Source organism: Centrocercus urophasianus, unplaced genomic scaffold, assembly GCF_019232065.1.
Source record: "Centrocercus urophasianus isolate 14NV4802_14NV808 unplaced genomic scaffold, USGS_Curo_1.0 seq_23, whole genome shotgun sequence".
Taxonomy (NCBI): domain Eukaryota; kingdom Metazoa; phylum Chordata; class Aves; order Galliformes; family Phasianidae; genus Centrocercus; species Centrocercus urophasianus.
The window spans coordinates 11,752,856-11,778,769 of NW_024884789.1; the positions used below are offsets into that span (position 1 = coordinate 11,752,856).

Consider the following 25,914-nt stretch of genomic DNA (forward strand, 5'->3'; position numbering starts at 1 on the left):
TCAAATAGATAACAATGCAGTTCTTGGTTAATTGTACTTAATTGAATGCAGTTGATGAAATCTGAAAACTGTCCAACTGCTTGGGAGAAGAGATTCAGTCTCCTGTGGGGCAACATTTTCTTAAAGGCACAATGGACAGTCACTGTCAGAGTGGGTGTACTGACTGGGCAAGTGTGAAATAAAGCAAAAGCTGCAGATGTCAAGAAACACAGATCCTTCTCTAAAAGCACAGCTGCATGAAAATAACACACCTATTTCTCATATCTTTTTTTTTTTTTTTTTTTTTTTTTTTTTGTAGCCCTGTATCTTGATGAACAACATTCAACAGTTACGAGTGCAGCTTGAGAAAATGTTTGAGTCCATGGGAGGGAAGGAGGTGAGTGGTAACTTTTCCTGGTTCATTCGATGTTCCTTAGAGATCATTAGCACCATGTTTTCAATCCAGCAACAGCCTTCGCTTCTGCTTGCAAAGAAAATCAAAATTTAGAAAGCAGTATAAGCAATAACTGTTTAATGTTCTGACAATGCCAGAAAGACCTAATGTTATTTCACAGAAACATGCTAATGATCTGTAAAGTTCTACCAGCAGTGGGTGTTCTGTGTTGCAGTGTGTAGTGCCAGCTTTACTTTAATGTTTGTATTGGATCATAATTTGCCTCTTTATGTATCAGTATGTTTTGCCCGTATCTGAATATTGTGCAGAATATGTGCCTTGTGCTTTGTCTGTAATGTGTCATGTCTTTGTCTAATGCCTTTAACTTGCAATCCACTGAGCAGAAGAAAGAAGGAGAGAGATTCTCTTATGAGGTTTGTGATAGTAAGCATCTTTTATTATTCCTGACCATATTTTCTAAAACTAAGAACAGTCACATTTCCTACTAATCTTCATTGATGCATTTGTGTAATTCCCTATCAACTAAAATCAAAAAGAGCTATGCTTGGGCATTCGAGACTCTACACTGAAATGTTTTGCTAGGCAGATAGTGTAAAGACTTTCAGAATTACTAAAAAGCTATAAAACATTCTTCTAAGTGCTCTTCTAACTATCTCTGAGGGCTTACTTTTATCCAAGATTAGACACTTATTTCAGCAAGAGCAGCAGCTATTCAGTAGTCCAGAATATGCTTAGTTTTACCTCCTTTCATATTTAAGAAGACTTTAAAAGTATCTCAAGTCTACTCAACAGTAAAGCAACATAAACGTGTGTTTCAATATTTCACTAATCTTAGCCTTTAGCTCTCATGTCAAATGATCGTACGGATGAGTAAAAAATTAGTTCTGCACCTGTTAGGAATCATTTTTAGCTAATTAGAATAAACACTGATATATTCCTTTTCAAAGTAATGCCATTTTGGTGATGACAAAATTGACTTTGAAAGCCTAGCTGTTGGTTTCATTCATTTTAGTTGAATAGCACAAAAACCACAGTAACAATTGCTTCCCTGGCCTGCTGCTAGTCTGCTATGTAAACACTTCAAAAGGTGCCATATGTGTTTATTTTAATAAGATCATGTTTACTTGACTAATGTGTCGGAAAGCATTCTGAAATTATGAGGATCGCAGACTGATTTTTGCAATTCATCTTCCACAGATAAGTACATGAGTATGCAGTTGGTAGTCACAAATGTGTTACTGTTTTTAACTACTTGTTTTGAAAGCTTATGAAGAAATTGACATCTTTTCAAGGCATTGAAACCTGTATTGTTAAAAAGTACTATTTGGATAATGAATATACTAAGTATAGCAGAGTACAGAGACATGAATTGTAGCAATTGGGTTTGTTTGTTTGTTTTTTAATTTAAAAAGTACCAAAAACAACAACAGCAACAACAACAAAAACTTGAAAGCAAGTTATGTGCAACAATATAACATCCAAGTCTTTGATTTGATGACAGTGGTCCAGACCCACAAAGGATTCAGGCCAAACAGTTCTGAAGCATCCAAATTAGATTCACTGTACCTAGGACAATCAGCTGGGTGGTCATGGTAGAAAAAGGATGAGGATGAGGTCTGTTACAGGCAAAAAGAACCACTGAAGTGCCAGATTTGATAAATACCCGTCACTTCCCTGTTTGTAACTATTTTATGTAAAATTTTTTTTCTGAATTGAAGTAACAAGTTAGTCTCATTAGGAAAGCATAAACAAGCTATTTAATCTGTGAAATTACAGATAAATGCAGTAAAATGGAATTCAAATTAGAGAGGTTCCACTTAGCACATGCAAAAGTAACTTGCACATCTGTATTTTCCTTTGGAAGCTGTAAAAATAGAAGAAAGAAAGAAAAAAAAATTGCAGTTAGCAATATTTTCTGTCCATTAAATTACAGCATAGAATAGCTCAATCTAACACTTTAGATAAAAAGCAGTCCAATTCATCAGAACTTTAACTCATTTACGGTATTTAAAAAAGATTTTTAAACAGCATTTGGAAGCAATGGTATAAAAACAATTTCTTAATATTTTTAGCTGTTCATTGAAAGTATTCTACCCTGTTCATTGAAAGTATTCTACCCTTTTGGGTGGTGCATTTCAGTAGTGGTGACAGGGCCAGTGGGTCAGCTCCACTGGCGCAGATTGTTATGAGAGTGGTGTGCTGGCCCTTGTTCATAGCTGGCAAACATGTAGCTGATGGTGGTGACTGTGTTAAAAAATAATATTCTGTGGCTGAGAACTTGTTCTATCACACAGTGCTGTTGTGCTCTTTGTATCTGTTTTAGTTTTCATGGAAATAAACAGGAGACATTACTGTCGGAGCAGCCTCACATTTTAAGGCTAGACTGCACATTCATGTCACAAATTGTAAATGCAACTCAAGAAAATAAGATAAATGGTCTTTCTGCTCTTTCAATTCTTAGATTAGTTATGGCATATTATTTACAAACCTTTTTCCCTCAACAATTATCTATTCAGTTAGGTTTTATTTTCCTGAAAAAAATATATTCAGGTTGTTGGCTGTTATTTGATTGGCTTTTATTATTTATCAGATACCATGAGAATACATAAGGCTTGAAGAATAACAGTCCCAAATACTGCAGATGCTTCATCTACATCCCCATATAAAGTAATCTCAGACCATGATCACCATATTATTTTGCCTCCCTTTCATCATTTTTTCATTCTAGTTGATTGCAAAGTAGGGTAACGTTAGGGCTAGATTAGACTTAACATTCATCATCTGACTGTGGTTGAGATTTCTGCAGCTGAATACATTTCTCTCAGTTTTCTTAGATTGCTACTAATAAAAACTAGGAATGAGGAATTCAATTTCTCACAGACTTCCCTTTCCATAATAACTGCACTGTCAGATGTGGAGTAATCTAGCAGCAGATCAGCACATGAAACAGATGGTAGTTTTCATCGTTACTTTCTAGTGAGATAGCAATGGCAGGCCACAAAGCTCAGAACTTCTCCTGTTTACTGGAAAGCCTTGGATAAATGTCTCTGCCTCATAGTAGTTTTACATAGTAATAGCTATGTGTTTCTATCTCAAGTAATAAGTGTTGTGATGTCAACCTATGTAAGTTTTGCAGCATGCCAACTTCATTAAGCTAAACTGCACATCTCTGTGCATTTCCCACACGATGCTTTCCTGTGAACAAGCAAATCTGGTTTAAAAATTAAAAAAAAAAAAAAAAAAAAAGCAGGAACTGCATGCATAATTGCTAAAATACTATCTTCTTCAAAAGCAAAAGCACACACCAAAAATGTCCCTATTGAGATGTTTGTGATTTTCTGCTGTCAGCATTGTGTCATTTTTGAAGTGCAGATAGGCTCTGATCAGCAGATTTATAGATTATTTTAGAGGGAAACAGTAACACTTTCTGTGTGTGGACAACAATCCATAGTAATTAGTGTGCAATGTGCAGTAGCACCAAAAGTTGCTGCAGCTTATTTCCATTGTGTAAGGCCATTCCAAACCATCTTCACCAGTAGGATATTCCCCAAAGATTTTAAGTATAGAAGTATCACAATTGATCCCATGTCAGCTCTACCATATCAGAGAAAATGTGGCTTAAAGGTGAAGTATATTTGCATTATACTAGTCAAGGACTCTCTGATTCGCCCTTGGAATGCACTGGCATTTACCAGGACACCTGGTAAAGAAAAGTGCACATTTTACTTTTGATGAAGCACTCAAGCTACTACATTGTCCTGTAGTTAAACAAAATTAATAACAGCACTTAGAAATATTGCTGAAATATTCTCAGTCATCACAACACCACCAGGTATTCATCACCCAGACAGTCAGCCTGCATACCTCTTTATTCCACTCCTCCCTGCGATGCTGCACTACTAAGCATGAGCATGTGCATACCTAAGGCTGGATGTCCTGCCAACTGCCTCTAGCTGTGCTCACAAATGTGTTTGTTCAATTTTTGAGCACAGTGCTCACTTCAGGCACTTGCATGCACTTCCTACAATGTGTTTTGTTCACAATCCGATATCAGTAAATGACAAAAAGTTAAGTCCAATTTCAGGTGAATTTAACAAATGTACTACTGGGGTTTCACAACAACCTCTGATAGGATGTTCCTACATTTGTAGTCCTACTAAGAAGATTCTCTAGTTTGTGCGTAACATAAGAAATTTTGAGACTTCTGCCTGCACAGCATTCTGTGTTTTCTCCAAAGTGCACCATATTCAGTGTGAATGCTTTTGTGTTCTGTTGTTTGTTAAACGTGCTAACGTTCTAGTGGAGTTCCTCAGTTTGTATTCCATACACATCTTACCAAAGGGGTGGCACAATTCCATAGAGAATTGCTCTTCTAGGAAAAACCGGTGCCTTTGTTAGTCAACTCTAACTTTGCTAATACAGATATTTACGTAAAATTTGTTTTTTAATCTTTGCTTTTCATATGATGGAGAGCAATCACTTTAAGTCTCTGAACTGTCAGAGCTTATCTACCAGGGAAATTACTAAGACATGAAGTGGAGAAGCAACAGAACATCTCAAAATGCAAAATAAATAAAAACTAAATTGCTGAGTATTCACAGGGTTAAAATAGCAGCTTCTCAGATTAGAAAAGTACTGCACATCACTGGGTATTTACTAAAGTATGTATGCTAATTACACTGTTCATCTATTTCAGATTTTTGTTGAACTGTAATTGAAAAGTCAGATTTTTCTAAGCTTTTAAACCACAAGTAATCTTTAAGGAGAGAAGGAATACCCTGATACTAGAACACAGTCGATCTCTGGGGGTGTTTCAGGGTTTGTGCTTTCTTTATTTTGCCTTAGAATTTCTGTGTAGTCTTATGTAAGCCATCCAATGTGCTGTGGCACAGCTTCCCCTGTGGCTGAAGTATGATTAAAAATGCTGACCTATTAAACCACAGCACTCTGAAGCATCAGATAAAGAGCAAGCACTAAACACTCATGCAGTTGAAAGATATGAAAAAGCAAATACAAACATGTTTATGTATTCCAAAGGCAAAATTTTCTTTGAATTTGTCTGAAAATCTCTATCTGACATTACTGCAGAAATGAGCCTAGAATTTGAGGATTATAACTGAAAATTACCCCCCCTCTAATGTTGTTATATAGGTAGCTCAAAGATGAGGAACGTCACCTATTACATTATATTCAATTGTTGATCCTGATGACCACCAATCATACCCTACAATGGACTGTAATTATTTTCCTAAACACTCAAGTAGGAAAACAAAAGTCATTGTGATTTGGAAAAGAATGCATAGCAAAAAAAACCAAGCTGCTGATCAATATCAAGAGTACCTTTTTGATTAAATATACATGCATGGATCCTCACCCTTGTAAATGTAAAGTTACATTTCTTCCCTGCATTTCCTCTTTTCCTATGTTTAGAAAACCTGTATCGAAGATACAGGAGCTACTCTCCCTGTACATCAGAATGTGTTGCGTTGAGCTTGAATTACCTATGTCTTAATGGCTTTTAGATATAGAAACACTGAAATACAGTGGATCGCTTTCCTTCATACCGTGTCAACAGAAGCATCATGGATAGTCTTCAAGCCATCTTTTCCAGTGCAAGCTGTCCATTTTCATGCTGCATTAATGGGAAAATGGAAACATCTTCCAAGGGAATCACAAAAGTAATTAATAAAAATGCCATAGGTAAAATATATACACAAATTAAAAATAATAATAATAATAACATAAGCACTGATTCCTCATGCATCTTTGTTTCGATGTGCTTTGTAAATACTACTGGCCTGATACGGTAATTCTATTCTGACACAACCTGCCCTATCTCACAGAAAGTCATTGCACAGTGGCACTGTTTGATTTCCAACATTATGATCTTTTCACTACTGCAACCAAATGTTTTACTCTATTTGGCAATTGGATTTTTAGGTTCATTAAATAATCCTGTGTTGTAACAGGTGTTTCCATATTTGGTTTTCCATAGTGCAGTATATCATTGCATATAATTCCAAGTGTGCCAATTTAACAGAAAACCCAAGACATATTTTATTAAAAAAAAAATATATAGCATTATCTATCTCTTTGCAGTTGGATCAAGAAGCTAGTGCTGTTCTAAAAGAACTTCAAGCAAAACTTAGCAACGTATTGGATGAACTCAGTGTAACGTATGCCACAAGGTAATCACTTACTTTACTTCAAATCTTAGAGACATATTTCTGTTCATAAGCCTGCCTCATTGCCTGTCTTGACAGCTGTTTGTACTTCCTGAGATACAGTTCATTCCTATCCTGATCAAGTAGTGTGCATTTGTGTGTGTGTGTGTGTGTGTCAGACACTGACACATGCAGTGGTAACCTCTCTGCAAAGAAAAGTGAAAACGATCTGTGGGCATAAATGTGTTACAGAAGTGAGGCTCTGAAATTTGGTTCTGCATTTTAGAAAACAGAAAGTGCTGGTCTGTGCTTGCGTGATGCTATGTTAAACTTTTCTCTCTGGCCATGTTCATGTTACCCCCAAAACTGAAAACTTTTTCTACATGGTCTGTGAAAACCAGAGATATCTGCCTGTGCTGAGCCTGCTTCAAATGGTCACTGTAATTGGGCAGACCCATGGCTCTGTAGACAGACAGAGACTAGTTCTCAAAATCTTTGATTACTCAGTGTGAACTCTTGAATGAGCGTGGTCCTGCATCAGTAGTGCACCTCTGCTATGAGAAACTGCAAGTTATTTTTGCTTCGAATTAGAAAAGAATTTAACAGAGAGTGATTAGTGCTGTAATCTAAAAAAAAAATGTCTGTTTCTATTGGAGGGACTGGTCCCAAGTATTTACATGAGCAGCTTCAATAGCAGGTTTATAGTTCATCTTTGCCATTTATCTTTTCCCGTTTAAATGCTCAATATATTTATGGCCTCTGTTTTGCAGTTCTGTTCACAAACTAATTCTAAAACAAATTACTACATGTGCAAAGGCCTTATTCAGCCTCTGAACTGCTGATTCTGAGTAACTGTTGTTCTGCAGTGTTTAAATGTATTGACTGAAGCCTGCATCACATCAGTGATACTAGAATATAACCCAGATTTGTCTACTACATTGATTAGGAAACTGAATGATTTGCACATAAGCTGAAATGACCCAAACTTGAGGAGCAACAACTTGTTCACACATACCTTCAAGTAGAAAAGATTATTTCAAAAGATGTCTGTATCAACTTCTAAATGTTGTTGGTTTTTTTTTTGTTAACAGATGATGTGTTAACAGATGCTCAGTACAAGAAAGACATTGAGATTTTGGAAAGGGTCCAGAGGAGGGCGACTAAGATGATCAGGGGGCTGGAGCACCTCCCCTATGAGGACAGGCTGAGGGAGTTGGGCTTGTTCAGCCTGGAGAAGAGAAGGCTGCGGGGTGACCTCATTGCAGCCTATCAATACCTGAAGGGAACCTACACCCACGAGGGGAGTAAACTCTTCAAAAGGGCTGACAACAGCAGGACTAGGGGAAATGGATCGAAGTTGAAGGAGGGAAGATTTAGGTTGGATGTTAGGGGGAAGTTCTATACAAGGAGAGTGGTTAGGCCCTGGAACGGGCTGCCCAGGGAGGTTGTGGATGCCCCGTCCTTGGATGTGTTTAAGGCCAGGTTGGACGGGGTCCTGGGCAACCTGATCTGAATGTGTGTGTTTGGTGGCCCTGCTAGGCAGGGGGGTTGGAACTACATGATCCTTGAGGTCCCTTCCAACCCGGGTGATTCTGTGATTCTGTGATTCTGTGATTTTAAACAGTTTAAATGTTTCAGCTGTGCCAACTTGCTGCAAAGAAGTAAAGTTTCTGGTAGTACTGACTGTGTGAAACCTAGGAAAATGTCCAAGTGAGCCAAGTAGGGCAAAATCAACAGAGGTTTTCTACTTGTCCTCAAGAAAAATATCAAAGCTTGTTTCATATTAGCCATTAAAAAAAAAAAAAAAAAACTGGAGTTGTTGCCAGCTTGTAGTCTGCCGTATCCTAAATTGCAGATTCTAATACATCTATTGCTTACAGAAAATAACTACTTAACATCACCACAAGGGCATGAAAAGCATAATGACAGAACTGAAACAAGAGAAATAAATCAAAACAATAGTTGCATTAATTACGCAATGCACAGGAGGTGGAGTTTTCAGACTGTAGCACCTGAAGTATGTTGTGTTTGGGAAAATATTCATTTTCACTGTAGAAAAAAGATTCTTGTTGAAGAACCTGATACAAAAAGGTAAATCACAGAACAGTAGGAGTTGGAAGGAATCTTTGGAGATCATCCAGTCCAACCTCCCTGCTAACGTAGGTTCCTTAGAGTAGTTTACTGTCTTGTCTTCTCTCCCAGAATTCTTCCATTCTCTTTTTTTTTTATTCCCTTTCTCCTATAGTTTCCAATCTATTATAGAAGATTGCATAAGACAAATGAGCACTGAACTCAGTCAAATGAGAGGAAATGGGACTGCAGCAGCCAATAAGAACAGCGCAGCCATTGATGCAGAGATTGTACTTCGGCCTCTCATGGATTTCCTGGACAAAACGTAAGTGTGACACATTAATGTGTGTGTGGCATGTTAGAAATATCACGCTAGTCGAGGATATATACTTGGCCGTACCCTGAAGCATGGATAATACTAGAAACTGTTTGCAGTATTTTTAATATTTGTAGTTCACGTGTGGACAGGATGCTATACTTACCATGTTTATTTACACTAAGAAACTTTCCCATAAATAATATATATATGTCTATTTCTAGTCGTGTTCTGAGGCACTGTAACAGAGCTAGTGTCTGCTCTGTGCTCCATGAGCAGTTGTGTAACGAAAATTGTGCTGAACAGAGTATATTCTCTATCTTGAAATGTCTTAGCATGTTGACTAGGCTGGCACCCAGGGTCTCCTGCTTATTTATAAGTACTTCCACAATGTTAAAAGCTTAGCCACTATTGAAAGATTTACAGAATAGCTTAATTTTTATACTTTTATTTTTCACTTATTAAAGAACTAGATTTTCAAATAATGCCACAAATTCACATTGGCCCTGAGAGTAAGCATGTCTCTTTTCCTCACCGTCCAGTAGTGACAGGATCAGCTGTTCAGAAAGGCACGTGCCTGAGCTGTCTGTAAGCACCCTGCTGTCCTTGGTCATAACAGACTCAAACTGGAGCATAGAAAGTTCCATATGAACAAGAGGAAAGTTCAGAGGAAAGAAGGAAACTTCTTTCCTGAGAGGTTTACAGAGCATTGGAAGAGGCTGCTCAGAGAGGTGGTGGATTCTCCTTCTCTGGAGACATTTAAAACCTACCTGGATGCTTTCGTGTGTAACCTGCTCCAGGGAACCTGCTTTAGCAGAGGGCTTGGACTGGTGGATCTTCAGAAGTCCCTTCCAACCCCTAAAATTCCGTGATTCTACATATTACTAGCATTTGTGAAACAGCAGTGGCCTAGAGACCAAGCAACATGACACTGATCCTGAGCTTCATATCCTGTGTTGCATAAGTACACGTGAACCGTTAAGCATAGGAGTTAGTTAGTTACCCTTTTAACACTTAGGTTCTTTATGTATATTTCTCCAAGGCAGAAATTTTCAAAGTGAAGGTGGAAAAAGGTGTGCTTAGGAGTGAGTATCATTCTTGCTTAAAGTAAAGTAGAACAAGAAGCATAACCAGGAGGAATTGGTTGGATAGAATTGGTGTTAAAGTTGGAGCTGTGCTGAGAAGATTTGAGGAAGGCGCCGAGCAAAGAACGGGCACAAGGAAGCCAGTGGCTTCCAGAAGTCATTATGTGAGATAAAAAGCCCTTGTTTGTAGGATGCCTGCTAAGTCTATCCTGTAAAGTCCTTGTCTGGAGAGGCTGAGGCAGCAGAACAGGTTCAGTATTCCTGCCAGCCTCTGGGGTCTGTTTCTTCTCAGGCTCTGCACTCTCTCATCCCTGAACATTTTTTTTTGCTCTGACCAGCTCTGCATGATCTCTGCCCTGTTAAAAGAACATATGTACAGCAGCAAGGAGTGTTTCTTTGTTTTCTGCACTGGAAGTTAGTCTGTTTCCATTATTTGTGGAGCTCTATGCTCAAGGCAGCGACTGGGATTCCAAAATACTTCTCTGGGTTACTAGTAAGAGCTGAATCAAACACTGATTTAAGAATACATTTAGAACTGGCTTTTCTCTCTCTGTTAAGTAGTAAGGTTCCTACTTAACAGTTACTAAAAATGGGACAGATGGGGTTGCTGTCTTGTAGTCATGACTGGAAATCACTGCTCCCAATTGTAATATGCATAGCCAAAATATAAAGTGGACCACAAAGGGTGGGGGAGGGAATTAAAAGAGATATAGATTTGTATTTCAGGGTTTCTATCTTCTAGGCTTCATTTTTGAGGGCTTTACAAGTTATGTGAGTTTTATGTGAATTTCATTGCCAAAAGGCAATGGGCAAGGACTTATTTAAAGTGTTTATGATAAGAGTTGACTATTGCTGTAATACTGTTGAGGACAGCACACAATTTCCTGACTTGGCAAAAAAAAATTGTAGCTTATAAATTTATATGTTAGCCTTTTACTTTTGGCAATCTACCCAGCTCTACAAGCTAATTTAGTTGAGGGTTATGTGCTAGTAGAGGGCTATATATACAATAAGATTATAAACATTTATTAATATGATTTAGTTTTTAGTAATTTCGTAATTCTTTTAATTACATACTTGCTAGTGATTTGATGATTTGATATATCTAATGACTTTACAGCAATTCTTTTTAATGTGATCAGATCAGAAATTGTTCTGTGAAAATTCACCCATGTTTGCAATGTATAGTTTTCAAATGTTTTCTTACGCCTATGAACTGCTGCACTTTATTCGTGAAAATACTCACGATGGTATCATCATATATGATAGTTTCAGACCATATTCTTAAAGAGACAAATGTACTCAAAGATGCAAAGCCTCTAAAAACTTAGCTTGACCATCTAAGTAATAGACAGTATGATTGCACAGGTATGCTGAGATGTAGAAATTAATGCTGCCAAGTGGTAGCCCTGGATTTGTATCAGAACAACATCTTGTCCTGTGTCAAACTGTATACACAGAACAACCTTTCTTTCTTTTGTACTTTAGGGCTCAACATTGTATGTCAAAACATAAAGCTAGGGACTTAAGAGGTGTTAAATCATTTCACCCATCAAATCTTACACGTCATTGCACATGTGCATTTTCAGTCAATACATACTGGTAATATATTAAGCAATAAAAAGGGTAGTCTGGATTTACACGAATCCAGAAAACCTTCTATTAACCAAAAGTATTTATTTATAAAAGTATGAAATAACTAAACTTTTGAGAAACAATTCTTGGTACAGAAATGCTTAACCACAATGGCCATTAATCTGAAGATACAGCAACACAGCACCTCTGAAGTCTTAATGCTGGTTTTGGAGACCTGTTCAAGTTTTCTTTTGTTCCAGTTTAAGCCTCTCTGCAAAAATCTGTGAGAAGACAGTCCTGAAAAGGGTTCTAAAAGAGCTATGGAAGATAGTCTTGAACAGAATAGAAAAACAAATTGTACTTCCACCGCTGACAGACCAAACTGTAAGTGTATGCAGTATATAAAGGGTTCCAATAAATCAGTATGAAATCTAATTGCTGAAGGGCGGGGAGGGGGAGGGGGTGGATTTAACATGGTATGGGAAGATTGTGCTAAGGTAGAAGTTAAATATAAGCTTTTAGTAATTTTGGAGTAAAGCTGATTCCACCAGCCCAGCCAGGCCTCTGTTTATTAACAAATTCAGCAGTTATTACATGTGCACAATCAGAAACAGGGCTGTCTTTCACTGGCTATGTCAACTTTTTATTTCAGATATTTTGAATTTGCTTTTCTAAAATTTCAGTGCAAAACTTTTTTACTTCTGTATAAGCAGTGCTTAAATGTGGAAACATTTTCAAACAGGAGTTTTGCTATTGTTTGTTTGCTTTATGCAACACCAGTTGTTACACAATGAATCACAGAACAGTATGGTTCAGTGTTGAGGAGTTTTTTTGCTACTCTTCTTAATCAGTTGCCTAGAATGCAGAATTACCAATCTAAGGCTGAGTAAGCCCACTGGGGTAACAGGATGTATCAGTTAGTTAGGATTATAAAACAACATTTTTGGACACATTTCCCCTGAACAGCTTGAAAATTGACCTCTATTTAAAAATTAATTATTTGTCCACTAACTACAGCAAAAAGAACCTCTCACTGCCACCTGAACTCACATTTCTGTTTATCTTTTGCAATTTGTGAGCACTGCTGTTGTCTTCACTGATGTTAAGAATCACACCAAGCAGTAACTTGTGATGCTAGTTACATCCCATTTCAGAACAGTTTGTTTAGCAAACTGATACTTTATTAAGCTGTGGGTGGACATCTGGAACACAGAACAGAGGAGGAGTAGTGCAGAAGCAGACTGGCAAAGGCAGAGACTGTTCCATTTGTTTTGCTACTTCTAGATACAAGTGAGTACACAGTTAAAATCAGTGAAAGGTAGGATACTGTAAAAGAGATTTTCCCTTTTGCAGACTTGAGTATTACTCTCTCTCTGAAGGTGAAAGGTATTCAGAAACTAGAGTTTATTTTTTAATTCTCTCATTTACCTTTCTATTCTCCCTACTAATAAATAATGAAAAATTGAGGTGTAGCTCTATAGTTGTAATCCTATATTGCATATGTACAGTGAAACAAGATCTGGAAACAGAAACCTTTAGGAACAGAAAATGAAAAATTGCTTTATATTACACCATGTAATTTGTACTGGAAACCAGACATCCAGAGCTATGTCCTGTTCAGCTGCCAAGTAACCACAATATTTATTATGTTTCCTGGAGTACTTGTGATAAAATTGTGATCATAAAATTGTAGTAGGATACTGTTTATTTCATGCAAAGAGTTAGTGACTAACAAGAGTTAGTTTGGTATCACGCCAGCATTTGGCTTTGTAATAATACAGGTTTAAATTCACAACAGTACAGTACCCTTAAAAAAGTAGCTTTGGCATGATGCTAGATCATTATCTTATGTGTTTCACAGTAAGGATTTCACTTTAACTCTGAGTTAAGCTTTTGCAGGTTCTTCAGTTTGTTCCCTTCCATTGCGATTATCTACATTAGCATAGCACTTACTTATGGACATATTGACACTGACACACTGCATAAAATAATCCCAGCTTTAGTTTAAAAATATTAGACAAAATTAGATAGCAGACAGAAGCAGAAGAAACTGCTAACAGAAAGTCACTATTTGTATCAAGTATCATGCTGAAGGGATTCAGCTACTTCTTATCAAAATTATAAATATGTCTTCTGTGTAATTTAAGTTTTCATTTAGCTTTGCAAAACAGTGATTTTGGCTAACATCCTAGCAGAAAGCAAGATCTGTGGACATACAAAGCAACTACACTGTATTGATTCTGGTTCCTGAACTTTCAATGTGATTGCAGGGGCCCCAGATGATATTTAGTGCAGCCAAAGATCTTGGACAACTCTCAAAACTCAAGGTAACGTAGCCAAATGAAGCAGTGAATGGCTTGCTCTAACAGAAAACCAGATGAAATATTGGTGACTGTGAGGCCAAAATTCTTACTCTTATTTACTGTAGTAAACTTGAATGTTGCAGTAGCTGTTCATAGACTACTAATGATTTTACAGTCTTATCCAAATAGATTAAGAATAAATGATGATATGCTTGTGTGATAAAGTGATGATCACTAGCTGGGTCAAGATGATACAACTCCCATGCTGCACAACTTGGCCTTGTATGCATTAAATATCACAGAATAACAAATTGAGATTTCTATGTTCCCTGCTGGAACAGTTCCCTTCTAGAACTTCTGGAAGCAGTTTTAAGAAAAGATATGAGTACTTGTATATTTGTTCTGCATATTACTGAAAATAGGCCTTGAAAAAGGACCTACTTATGCCTCTGCAATAAACTCATCGGCACCACATCACTGAAGTCCATATTGTCATGTCACAGAGACCTTAGATGTGTGATACTAATGTCAGTTGTTTACTAATCAGTTTTCCCAACTTCACTTCAGATGAAGTTCACAGGCATGTAGTTTCTTTATGACTATTTAACCGGTTTTGTAGTAAGAACCCTTTTTAATATGGGGCATTAACCAACATTAGTTAACATTTCAAGTTTTTTTAATACGATGAATTGTTTCAGTAACATTGAATATAATTTTTTGAACTTGAAACCTATTCACCTGTCTCACAGAACACAAAAATATTCCAGTAATTAAAGAAAGTGATACAGGTATTGAGTATTGAGAATTGGATCTTTTCCCCTACAGTCTATGTTTTCAAGGAACAGCACAATTGTTTTAGGTTATAATTTGTTCTAAAATAATCCTGAAGTTGAATTAATCCCTGTTAAACATGGAAGTTTGGAGAGTACTTGGAAGTTCTGCTTTTCCAAAGTTAGACAGGCCACAATGCTGTCTCTCTTTCATAATGAGCTACGTTCTTAACTCCTTTTGCAGGACCATGTGATTCGAGATGATGCCAAAAGCCTGACACTGAGGCAGTGCGCAATAATGGAAGTAGCACTAGCTACTATAAAGGTACAGCTTTACATGTTTTTCCATTCAGTGTTGGAATGAACAAGTATGTAATTACATAACAGTAGATTCCAATGTAGAATGGTCTCCTAGAACCGTGAAGATTACTGTAATATAGCAAGAGCCATTTGATCCTAAGCTCTTCATAGTGACTTGAAAGCAAACGTCAGGTAGTCTGATTGCGGCAACAGCTATAAAAATTATTCAACCCAAAATTAACTTACTGAGCAACTTACAAACATAATCTATTATATTTTAACTGTATTGCTGTTTAGGAGAGAGTAAAATAAAAGGATAATCTTTTACCTTAAGTGTAACATATTATCATTTTTTAAAAAAATAAATAAATAAATAAATCTTAGCAAATAGGTTACCAAAAATGAAACTCTTTCTGGCCTCGATTATCTCTTCTATCTTATTGTCTGAACTTAGAGATGATTTTCATTCATTATATCATTCTAGTCTAGTTTCCATTTTGCAGGTTTTTGTTTGTTTGTTTGTTTTTTTGCAAGAACTGTGTGTAGGAAATTTACAAAGTAAAAATACCATTCAATGTGACTTACATTTGTCAAGTTTTGACTGAGACCGCAGCATTGATTTCCATATTGGTGACATTCTACTTGTGTTTGCACACTTCACTTGTCAGTGTGACTGACTTTTAAGAATATATTCCTTACTTGTGGTGTAAACTGTGCCTTAGTTTTACATATTTTTTTAGATAGAAAAAAGTTAAAAACTAATTCCATACTCTACAACCTAAAAGAACCTTACACATGTAATTTTTCCCAGAAATCTTAAATTTTTACTTTCAGAAAGAAAAACAATTGTAGAAATGATAATAATTCATTGCAACAATCACAAATCTAACTGGCTCTGCCAATGTTATTTTTAAAGGCAAGTTGGAATTTTACTTTTTTTTTTTTTAATACTTTTTAGCAATACTTCCATGCTGGAGGAAGTGGGCTGAAAAAGAACTTCCTGGAAAAGAGCCCAGACCTACACTCTCTGAAATATGCTCTTAGTCTTTACACGCAAACTACTGATGCCTTGATAAAGAAATTCATAGACACGCAGAAGTCTCAAAGTAAGTAATCTTTAAGAAAAATGCAGATCTATCAAACTTTAGCAACCAGTCATTTAGAACATTTAATCACAGTCTCCAAACACCAGTATTTTAGAATTTATTGCCACAAATCTGCCCATGTGATGTTATCCTACATCAATCACTGATTTCAAACAGTGGAGGTTTGATTATGATCTGTAGCTATCATCACATGATCAATTAAGCAAAGACTGTCACTTGTGACTAGATCCCATAGCTCTACATGACCACTGCATATCAAGGTTATTTACAGAAGCACTCCATATGCAGGCAGGGTTACAAAGGACATAGCAGAGTGAATGTTATAATTCCATAAACAGAACAAATTCAAAGAGTATATTAGTATCTTGCAGAACTGATTGCTATTAATTAGTTACCTCAGGTAATTGCAAAAAAGCATGGCATATCCCTTAAGGTTTCCTTTTTGAATTAAGAACGAGGGACTGTAAGTAAGTAATGAGGCCTTACTGTAGTACAATGATTCTGTATTACGAACCCTCACTTCTCCCTCTAGAAGGCCATCTATGGCTTCCAAAAGAGTAGAAGGTTTCAGGAGGCTAACAGTACAGCATTATCCTGCCTAATTGTGTGCATGCACATTTCAGAATATAGACTTAAAACCATTCTGCTGAGAACATCACATCATTTTCCATGCCTGCTTATCAAAGGTCAGTTCTGGCCCCCTCCCAAAAGGCAGCAAATGTGAAAGGATGTTGTATCAAGTTAACTGTGAAATCTGATTGTCACCAGCGTAGAAGCTCCTGTTTTCTGCTCTGGAAATTTGGTGTAGTGCACCCTAAAAACCTGAAACATACACATACCATTCATTAATGGTGTATTTGCAGAAGAGGACTTAAATTTCAATAAGAGGAAAAGTGTTTAGGTTGTTCTTTTAGGCAAAGATACTTTCTTTCTGTCAAAAAGAAGCAATTATTTACCTTTTTCAGTATTGGTATAGGTTAGTGTTTTCATACCTCTACAGTACATATAGGAACTGGTTTTATATGGATAACATGCATTATATTCCAAACCAACAGTTTAGGAAGTGTAAAGTTTTGCAATTTTTAAATGCAATGCACATCTTTTAAAACAGACTGCCATTTAGCAACTTCGACAAATAATGCAGTTTGATCATACAGACATATCTGCCCTGCTCCTGCTCATTAGAACTGTAGAAGTTTTAATTGCATAGCTAAGCTAGAAATTGATTGCTTTCACCTCCGACACACATTATGTCACATTATAAAAAGCAAGAAACACTTACTTTGCAGCTGGCCTCAAAGATTAATTATAAAGAATGAGTTTCTGGACAACTCCCATATTAGACTGAGGATCTTTGTTAATAATTCATATAAAGTTTTACAGCTATTTTCTCAGTTATAAGGAGTAGACATTTTTCCCCCTTTCAGAAATGATTAACAATATGGATTTAGGCTGAACATTATTAATCACTAATATGTTTTGCTTTTTCTCTTGCATTTTCATTGTAACAAAAGGAAATTATCCAGGTTGTAGCCATAAGCTACATAAGCTAAGATATCCTTTATGATCTCTGAATGGCAAACATAAATTTTCTGATTTTCATCCCGGTTTCTCTCTCAGGTCTGTGTTCATTTCTATACAGGTCTGTATTTGCACACCAGTGTTATTAAAGATATAGCCACTGGGAATGAAAGCTAAGGAAAAGCAACTCAAAGCTTTTCATCATCTTTTAACATTTCATTAAAAGAACTAACAAATGTATCTATAACAACTTCCAGTCTCACAACTGTAGCTGTACCATTACCATGCAGTTACAATGAATGAGCCTTTGTGCAAATTAGAAACTGAAATTGTATATAAAATTAAAATGCTAGAGAGAAGTTCAGCTGGTTCATCATAATTTTCATGCAGAAGTTCCATGGTAACAGTGCAAGAGTGGACTTGCAATTTACCTCTAATAACTCATGCACATACCTGAGGTGAAAGACATATTCTACCATCTATTCATTTGCATACTATCAATCTACCTATTAAATACACATTGCAATATGTGATGCAAGGGATACATTTTAATCTAATCAATGAAGCTAAAATCTAGTTATCTACTAACATTCACAGTATAGCCAGTGATTCTTTCCTGAAGCATTTCTTGCAGTCAGATCCTGCTATCTGCCACCCAGCATTAGATGGCTAGAGAAAATTGATGATAAGAACTCTACTGTCAATATCAATATACAAGAGTCAACTATTTTTCTAGTCCCTGCTGAACCAGCCTTTACAAGCTCCAGCACCATCGCCAACATGTTAAGTGTTGCCTTTTCTCTTTACATACAGCTGTGTTTCAATTTAACTTAAATATGACCTCTGTAAAAGGAAACACACTCACTGGTCATCTACCAACTACAAAATAAAAATACATAAGTAGCTCCAGAAATAACAAGTGTTACACTATGACAACTCATCCTGGAGAGACATCCATTACAATGAAAATAACACCTCTGCCCACAATAGTTATACTAGAAATGCACAACTGTCACGTGAGAATAGCTGTTTGAGAAGTGTTTCTTCTTTAAAAATCCATGACTGCTTTTAGATCTGATTTCAATACAGTAATAAAGCATTTTCAAAATAACATCCAGCCCCTCAATAATTTATGCACACTGATCACACTCACTGTGCCCTCTCAGTATTTACTGTACACTATCACTAAACTATAAGTGAATAAAAATGAGGCTTACCTTTTAACCACAGATAATTTTTTCTCCACTTGCCATGATGAAGTTGCATGATTCTCAGGAAAAAAAAAAACATTCAATCAGTACAAGAAGCAGAAATTAGACTTTTAATTAGACTTATGTTAAATTCGTATGCTCTGGCACCTGATATTATCTTCTGTGATATGCAGGGTTATTAAATTCAGTAGGAACATTCAAATACACCAACCAATAAGCATGCTTTTGCACCAATTCTGAACAAGAATCTATAGTTTTGATTTCAACTCTTTGTGTCTACACATTCCTAAAGAGCTTCCTGGAAACAAGGTTCCTATGGGCAATACTAATAAAAACATTCCTAATTTGCAGAATAACCACCCAGTGATATTTGTAGTTATTCATATGTTTTCCATGTACTTCACGAAGTACTTGAAAGCTAAACTCTTTCCTTATTGCTGTCTCCAAATATGCCACAAGACTAGATTGTTACTAATCCATGCTTTAAAAGCAAACTATCAAGAAAGTGAGACAAATAAATTAACTCCCACAATCTTAATCTGATGGATTTTCCTTTTCAAGGCGCTTCTATAACCTCAAGAGCATACTCAAAACAATGAGACAATTCTGAGCACAAAGCAGCAGCAGCTTTTTGAATAGCTAATGATATCTCAGTATATATTTATATATATATAATATATATAATATAATATATATAAAATATATATATTCACTATTTTATGGGATTATTGAGATAAATATCATAAATTCAGTCCTCACTCAATGTTGTGAAAACAAGTCTATAACTACACCATGAAAATGGAAAATGAAAATGTTTTCTGAAGCAACTTTGTTAGATGTACAGATACCAAGATCAGCATACTGGCATATCTTAAATTCTGTCAGATGCTACCTTATGAAACATCTGTATTTCTGCGTGGCACAAGAGGAGAGAGCGATTTCTCTAACTACATCTATGCTGCTATCTCACACCTGCCACATGCTTTCACATGTTTGGAAATTGAATACTACTGAGATTCAGATTATTATGAATTTTAACATTGGTATTAATAAGATAAGGAGGGAGATAATTACCTACATTTGCCCCATAGCATAAACAATTTATTTTTTTTTTTTTTTAAGGAATTCTATTTCCAGAAAAATGAACAAAACCTGCCAGCATCTAAACTACTTCAATCTCAACTCCCAAACGCAAGACTAATAGAGCGGTATTCTCTTTTGCAAATAAATTATTGGTTGGTAGAAACACTTCTACAGTTTAACATGCAACAAAATAGAAACTGCTAAAGAAATTGTTACACTTTTCTGAAACTCAGGTGCAATATCAGGTAACTGCAGCACGAGACACCCTGTTGTAAGCACATTCTCCTGATACTAGAGTTAGCACTGCCAAAAGCCATTTTCTGAAGCAGGTAGCATTCAGGGTCTCTGTTAAAAAGATAAAAGAACGTCTATACAGAACTAACAGACTTTGAAGACCTGATATTAGTTTAGTGAAGAAATGTGCCTTTCAAGTCCTGAGTGATAGTATCTTACACACCATATGATCATTGATACCTCCACTACGAGCATATGAACATAGCCAAGTGCGCATCTTCAGCATCAGTACGAGACTACACCCTGAGGTTCAGAGCTCTGATTCCGCTTCCATTGGACTTTGATCTCCTGGGGATTATCATCTTTGGGTTGGACACCTTAATATATTTTCCCCCCTCTCCCCCTTCCTGATTCTTATAAACTCAGCTATAGCTGATTCTTATAAACTCAGCTATAGGGTAACATTTCTTTATCAATTCAGACTAAAACTCAGATATATGTATTTTATTTTTTTTTAATCACCTTTTGCCACCAAACATAATCAAATGTGCGTAATAGACCTGTGCCAAGCCATTAATCAGTTCTAGAACTGCAGTACACTGTCCAGCCTGAACTGCAAAACCCTTCTCAGATGCGAGACTTGGAGTTCAGTGCTGTATGACTAAAACCCACCATAGTGGCTGATAGCTATGAGGGGGTCAGTAAGTCAGCACAGAATAGCATGAAGAAAAGCCCCGAGGTTTCCATGAAATAAAAAGACATATAAATATATACACACACAAGAGATAGCTTAACATTACTATACATTAGCTATCTTAATTTTGTAAACTACATAACAAGACCTCACCTCAAATATTCTGGTGTCCTGAATTTGATCCTGTTTCTTACCAGTAATTTCTCCAAAGTTACTTTGGAGTTACTTTGCCAGTGTTGTAGGTGCCAGCATCTACAACAGGTACATATCAGAAATACCCATTGTACTATAATTTTTATACATATACAACAGGTTCACTTTATAAGCCTCAAAAGGGAATGCTAGCACTATTGCAAAAGTTCCATAAAGATGAAAGAACTGCAATATGTTTTTTAGCTTGACTTTAAAGAGTTTGTACTGCTTAAGGAGAAAAATCAATACTCATTTAGTAACACAGAGCTCATACTACATTCCCCACTTGAGTGTTTAAATGGCTGCAGAAAAAGGTATTCTTTCACATCAGTTGATTTGTATTGAATTTCTTTGTTCTCATGATAAACAACTGAAAGCTGAAAGAGGAAGAAGCATCCGAAGATGTGAAATGATTATGTGTAGAAAGGAAAATATTTATCTAATTGGAATGAACAACTATAACTCCTCTTGCAAAGCCACCAACACTGGGAAGGAAATTACTTGCTCAAAAATAAAGAGAAATTATTTCCAAATACCAAGCAACTGTGCTCCTCTGCAGAACCTGTTATCTTTAAACATATGGAATCAAGTTCAAATACTAATTCAACAATTAACACAGACAGTAGTAAACTTAATACAAACTGAAATAGCTTAGACAAGCAGTTAAGTATCATCACAAACTACAGTAAAGAAAAAAAATAACTTAGCAGTTCTTATATGTGGAAAAAGAGAAGTTTGCCTGCCCCTTTCCATTTCAAAACTGCTGCATTATCAATTTTTGAAAATTGTTCTGGTATTTCATTATGAACTTTAATTCCTGTACAATTCCAGTTCTGCCATAACCTGCAATGCAATGGAATGCAATGGAATGTAATGGAATGCAATCCTTGCTTCATCCATTGTATTTTCAAATCGAGGCTTCAATCACATGCTAAACAAATTACATAAAAAAAAAAAAAAGTGCTTGAAAAGAGAACTTGAATCAAGATCAAAAAGATTAATTATTGCTTACTAAAAGGACTTAATATCACAAACTGTTTTGCTGCAACATCTGTTACAAACACTTATTACAGTTGGAAAGCTGCAGAATTTCAGACTAAGATCACAAAGAATAGACAGTAAATTACAACAGAAAAAAATAAGCACAATATTGAGGCTTATAGAATTACAACTAACAGAAGTACTGCAGTGTATCTTTATAGCAAAATAAATGCATTCAGAAACAAGAAAATTAATACTTTAAAAGTTCAAATAATGGAGCTGCTGGTAAAGTGTAACTACTTCTACAAAGCATTTACCTGACAGCCTGTTGTGACAGAAAAATTCTTCAGGTGTTCTTTAAGTGAAATAAGTGCACCTTTCTAAATACGTAATTTATACATTACAATTTTTCTTAAGACTTCAAGAAAATGAAAAAAAGTATTCAAAAGGTATCAATGTTTTGTTAATAATGTGTAACAGTCATCAGTTATACGTCATCATCTTAAAAAAGGATGTTTTAGTGTCATCAGTGGTCTGTAGAATACAAATGAAGACCTATAAAGAGGCTACACGCCTCTGTGCAGCACTGCTTGATACACACAGATACATCTGGGTGTTGCTAAATGAACTTCCCAGACAAAAGCTGGTTCATCCATGTTTTCTCATTGATCAAACTCACAGAGGGCTAAATAAAACACAGGGACATAACAGGGTTACATGATTTCCAGCCCCTCTCATCATGCATTCAGAAGGATGGCCTATATTAGGCAGAGATGAAGCAGCTGGTTCCCGCCTGGTGCTCAAACGACTACCTTATGCTTAAACCTATAATGGCATGCTTTGTATTATTTTCCTCAGAATTCTTCACCATGTGACATTACAAAATATCAAACGGGTAAGAACGTATTTAATAGCATGGCTTCAAACAGTTGGGACATGTACAAACACTGCAGAATCTTCTGTCAACCTTAATACCTTCACACAAAATAATCCTTAGGATAAATTATTTATGTCTTCTAGTCAAATACGACCTCCTAAATCCTTTCAATCCTTTTGTGGAAGCCTGGTTAAAGAATGGCTGCTTAAAGTCAGTCATCACATAAATAAGAATTCTCCCCATAAGTCATCAATTAGCAATAGTTTGTAAAAACAGCTTAAATTCAACCAAAGCATGTTTTATAGTTAGCCTGGTTATCATTACCAATTCATGTGCGATGAAGAATGCAGCCCTGGACAGGGCAATAACAGTAAAATGTACACGTCCTTAAGTTACCTGAAAAGCCTTTCCCAGACTGTGCAACAACAGCTAAAAGCTTTCTGCCCTTCCTGCAACCATCAGCCCAGTAGCTACTCAGACCTCATAAAGTAGCGTTTGCTGCTCACAGCCAAGCGCTGTATGTGGTTTCATAGTCACAAACAGCACTGCTTCTTCATCTCGCATTCAGTAGCATAGATGAAATCTTTCTCCTCTTTCATTTGTGCACTGAGAGCACGAGTATAACCGTTCTCTCACCAGTCCCATGCTTTCTTGCATTAGGAGTAAGCCATCTTCCTCCACAGTACACTAGGAGAAAAAACATGCTCACTGATTGCCCTCTTCCTCTCTATATATACAGAAAAAAAAATCTTTCAGCTTCCTACATCCAGAGAATTCATCTTTAATTTATTCTTTGCATTACATAAAAAATTTTAAAACAGGCACTCCAGATTTTCTTCCAAATTATTCAGCCTTCGAATAATAAAAAATGAAAAATAAAACAATAGAATGACTATCCAAGCTGAATACATCATCTAAGAAATTAGGAGAACAACCTTAGGAAAATATAATGGCTGCTCCAGAAGTAATGTATCATTGCGTTCTTTGCATCTGTTGTAGTTCACATGGAAACAATTAGGAGTCATTATTTTTAGAGATCTACATGTACATAGTTTTTGGCATTAATCAGAAGAAGCCCAGTGTACGCCTAAATTAATTAATGTGTTGGTTTCACAGCTTATATAATTTCTGTAGCATCACGCTCTGAGGAACCGTGAAGATATGTCCAACTTTTTCCTTACACCTTATACAGTAAACGAGGTGAAAACCTTGGTACAGTATTTCATTAAATAGTGAGATTTATGCTGAACAGGCCTGTTAGGCAAATGGGGCAGGATAGGGTTACCACAGAGTAATGCTGCTAGTTCAGCTGTTATTATTGCCTGACTCCCAGTGCTTAGAGAGCTTTTCTGTCTCAGGTACTTAAAACATATCATGCATGATGATTAGCTTGTAGCTAGTTGTTTTTCTTTTAAACTAGATTTCTAATCCCCAGAGAGATAAAGACCTGAAAACCAGAGTAAAATAAATAAATACATGTGAACCATCATAAATTTAAGACCTTTTAGCATATTTTTTGAAGACTATTTCAGAGCCTAGCTTATTATCTTTAACTATTTTGAAGCCAAAGCACTACAAAATTCACCAATTCTTGTGACTAGACGGGAGGAGGAAAACATCAGGAAGCCACAAAACTCCAGAAGTTTTTAAAAGAGCATCTAGCTCCAGAAGTACAAACTGCCCACAGACAGAAGAAGGAGGCATTATAGGCAGAGGAGGACTTACCAAATAAAGTTAAAGCTGAAAAATCTCAGTAAGAAAGGACCACCTTTCATTTGGGATGCAAGATCGGGAAATCAGAGAGCCAGGATGCTCCAGTAGAGCAGGAAGTTATAGCCTGAATAATTCAGAGTATAGATCCATTGAAGACAAGTAACAAACACCTGCATGGTAATGCAGAATGAGACAACTGTGAAATTTCAGATGAACAGAAGAGAAAAACAGTTTTTGTCAAATCCCATCTTAATTTGGGCACAAAATACGGTCACAAGTATTTAGTACATGAGTTTCTGCTTTAGCTGCAGAAAACATAAGTGGGTCTCTTTCCTCCTTATGTTCTGTCAGATATTCTCTACCAGAGTCCACAAGTTCCCATTTTTCCAAAGGTACCTGCTAAGGACTAGACTCAGTTGTCCACTGAGGAGCAACCTGGAGGAAGGGCACCTTACAGCCTTTTGTTGCAATGGAACGACTGCAGTCTAAATGAACATAGGTGATCGTTTTAAAACCCACCAATGTGAGGATGTTGTCTTTTACTTCATTTATATTGGGAAGCAAATAAATTCTAAAGCACAGTTTAGAGCTGGAGCAGTAGCAGATAAGCAATCGTAATGTTTTCCAACATAAAATAGAATTATTCGTATATTTGTTAAGTCTCTAAAGAGTTAAAGTACAGTACTAAGGGAAGAAAACTGCAATTGTCCTCTGCGGTACAGGGCTAGATTTTTTTAGTGTTAAATCGATCTTAAGTGTAGGAGGAGGAAAGGACCTTTCTTTAGTGCAATCAGAATCATTAATCGCTGCTATGACAAAGGCTGGTAGCAAGGAGAAAATGCAAAACAGCAGGCAGATCTGAGACTTCAAAATGAAGTTTCAGAGTTCCTCAATACCAACAAAAACTGATATAAGCAAACAGTGAATGTTCTGGAATTGTGACTTTAGTTTGTTCAGGAGATCAGTGAGAGCAAACATGCAAAATGGACGTACTGGTAAAGGAAACAAAGCTCATATTCTGAATTCCATCAGAAGCTGCCTCTACTAGCTGAGATGTTCTGCTGCACAAATTTTATAGGGTCATTTAACGTCAGCTGCTTTCAATATAAAACTATGACATTTCACACAGATTTCTTTATAACCATATCAAACAGTACTGCACACAAGACTGATCCCAATATATATTTGCAGTATTGCTTAGAGCACTGCTGTGAATTATATACCACTAAGAAAAAGGAAGAAAAGGATCAATTAGCAGCTGTTTGCAAGGAAATACTTTGCACAGTTAAAAAAAAAAAAAAAAAAAAAAAAAAAAAAAAAAAAAA

At 36.3% G+C, this 25,914-nt stretch overlaps 1 protein-coding gene across 4 annotated transcripts in view; it reads left to right on the forward strand.

Annotated features, from left to right (window-relative positions):
• The window catches only part of UNC13C (unc-13 homolog C), a 165,428-nt gene that overhangs the window by 132,236 nt on the left and 7,278 nt on the right, over nt 1-25,914 (forward strand). For all 4 annotated transcript variants that reach the window (XM_042824602.1, XM_042824603.1, XM_042824605.1 and 1 more), the window contains 7 exons: nt 299-376; nt 6,494-6,582; nt 8,804-8,953; nt 11,865-11,988; nt 13,875-13,931; nt 14,922-15,002; nt 15,936-16,083. In XM_042824602.1, coding sequence (XP_042680536.1) covers nt 299-376; nt 6,494-6,582; nt 8,804-8,953; nt 11,865-11,988; nt 13,875-13,931; nt 14,922-15,002; nt 15,936-16,083 — 727 coding nt within the window. The remainder of the gene's footprint in view (nt 1-298; nt 377-6,493; nt 6,583-8,803; nt 8,954-11,864; nt 11,989-13,874; nt 13,932-14,921; nt 15,003-15,935; nt 16,084-25,914) is intronic.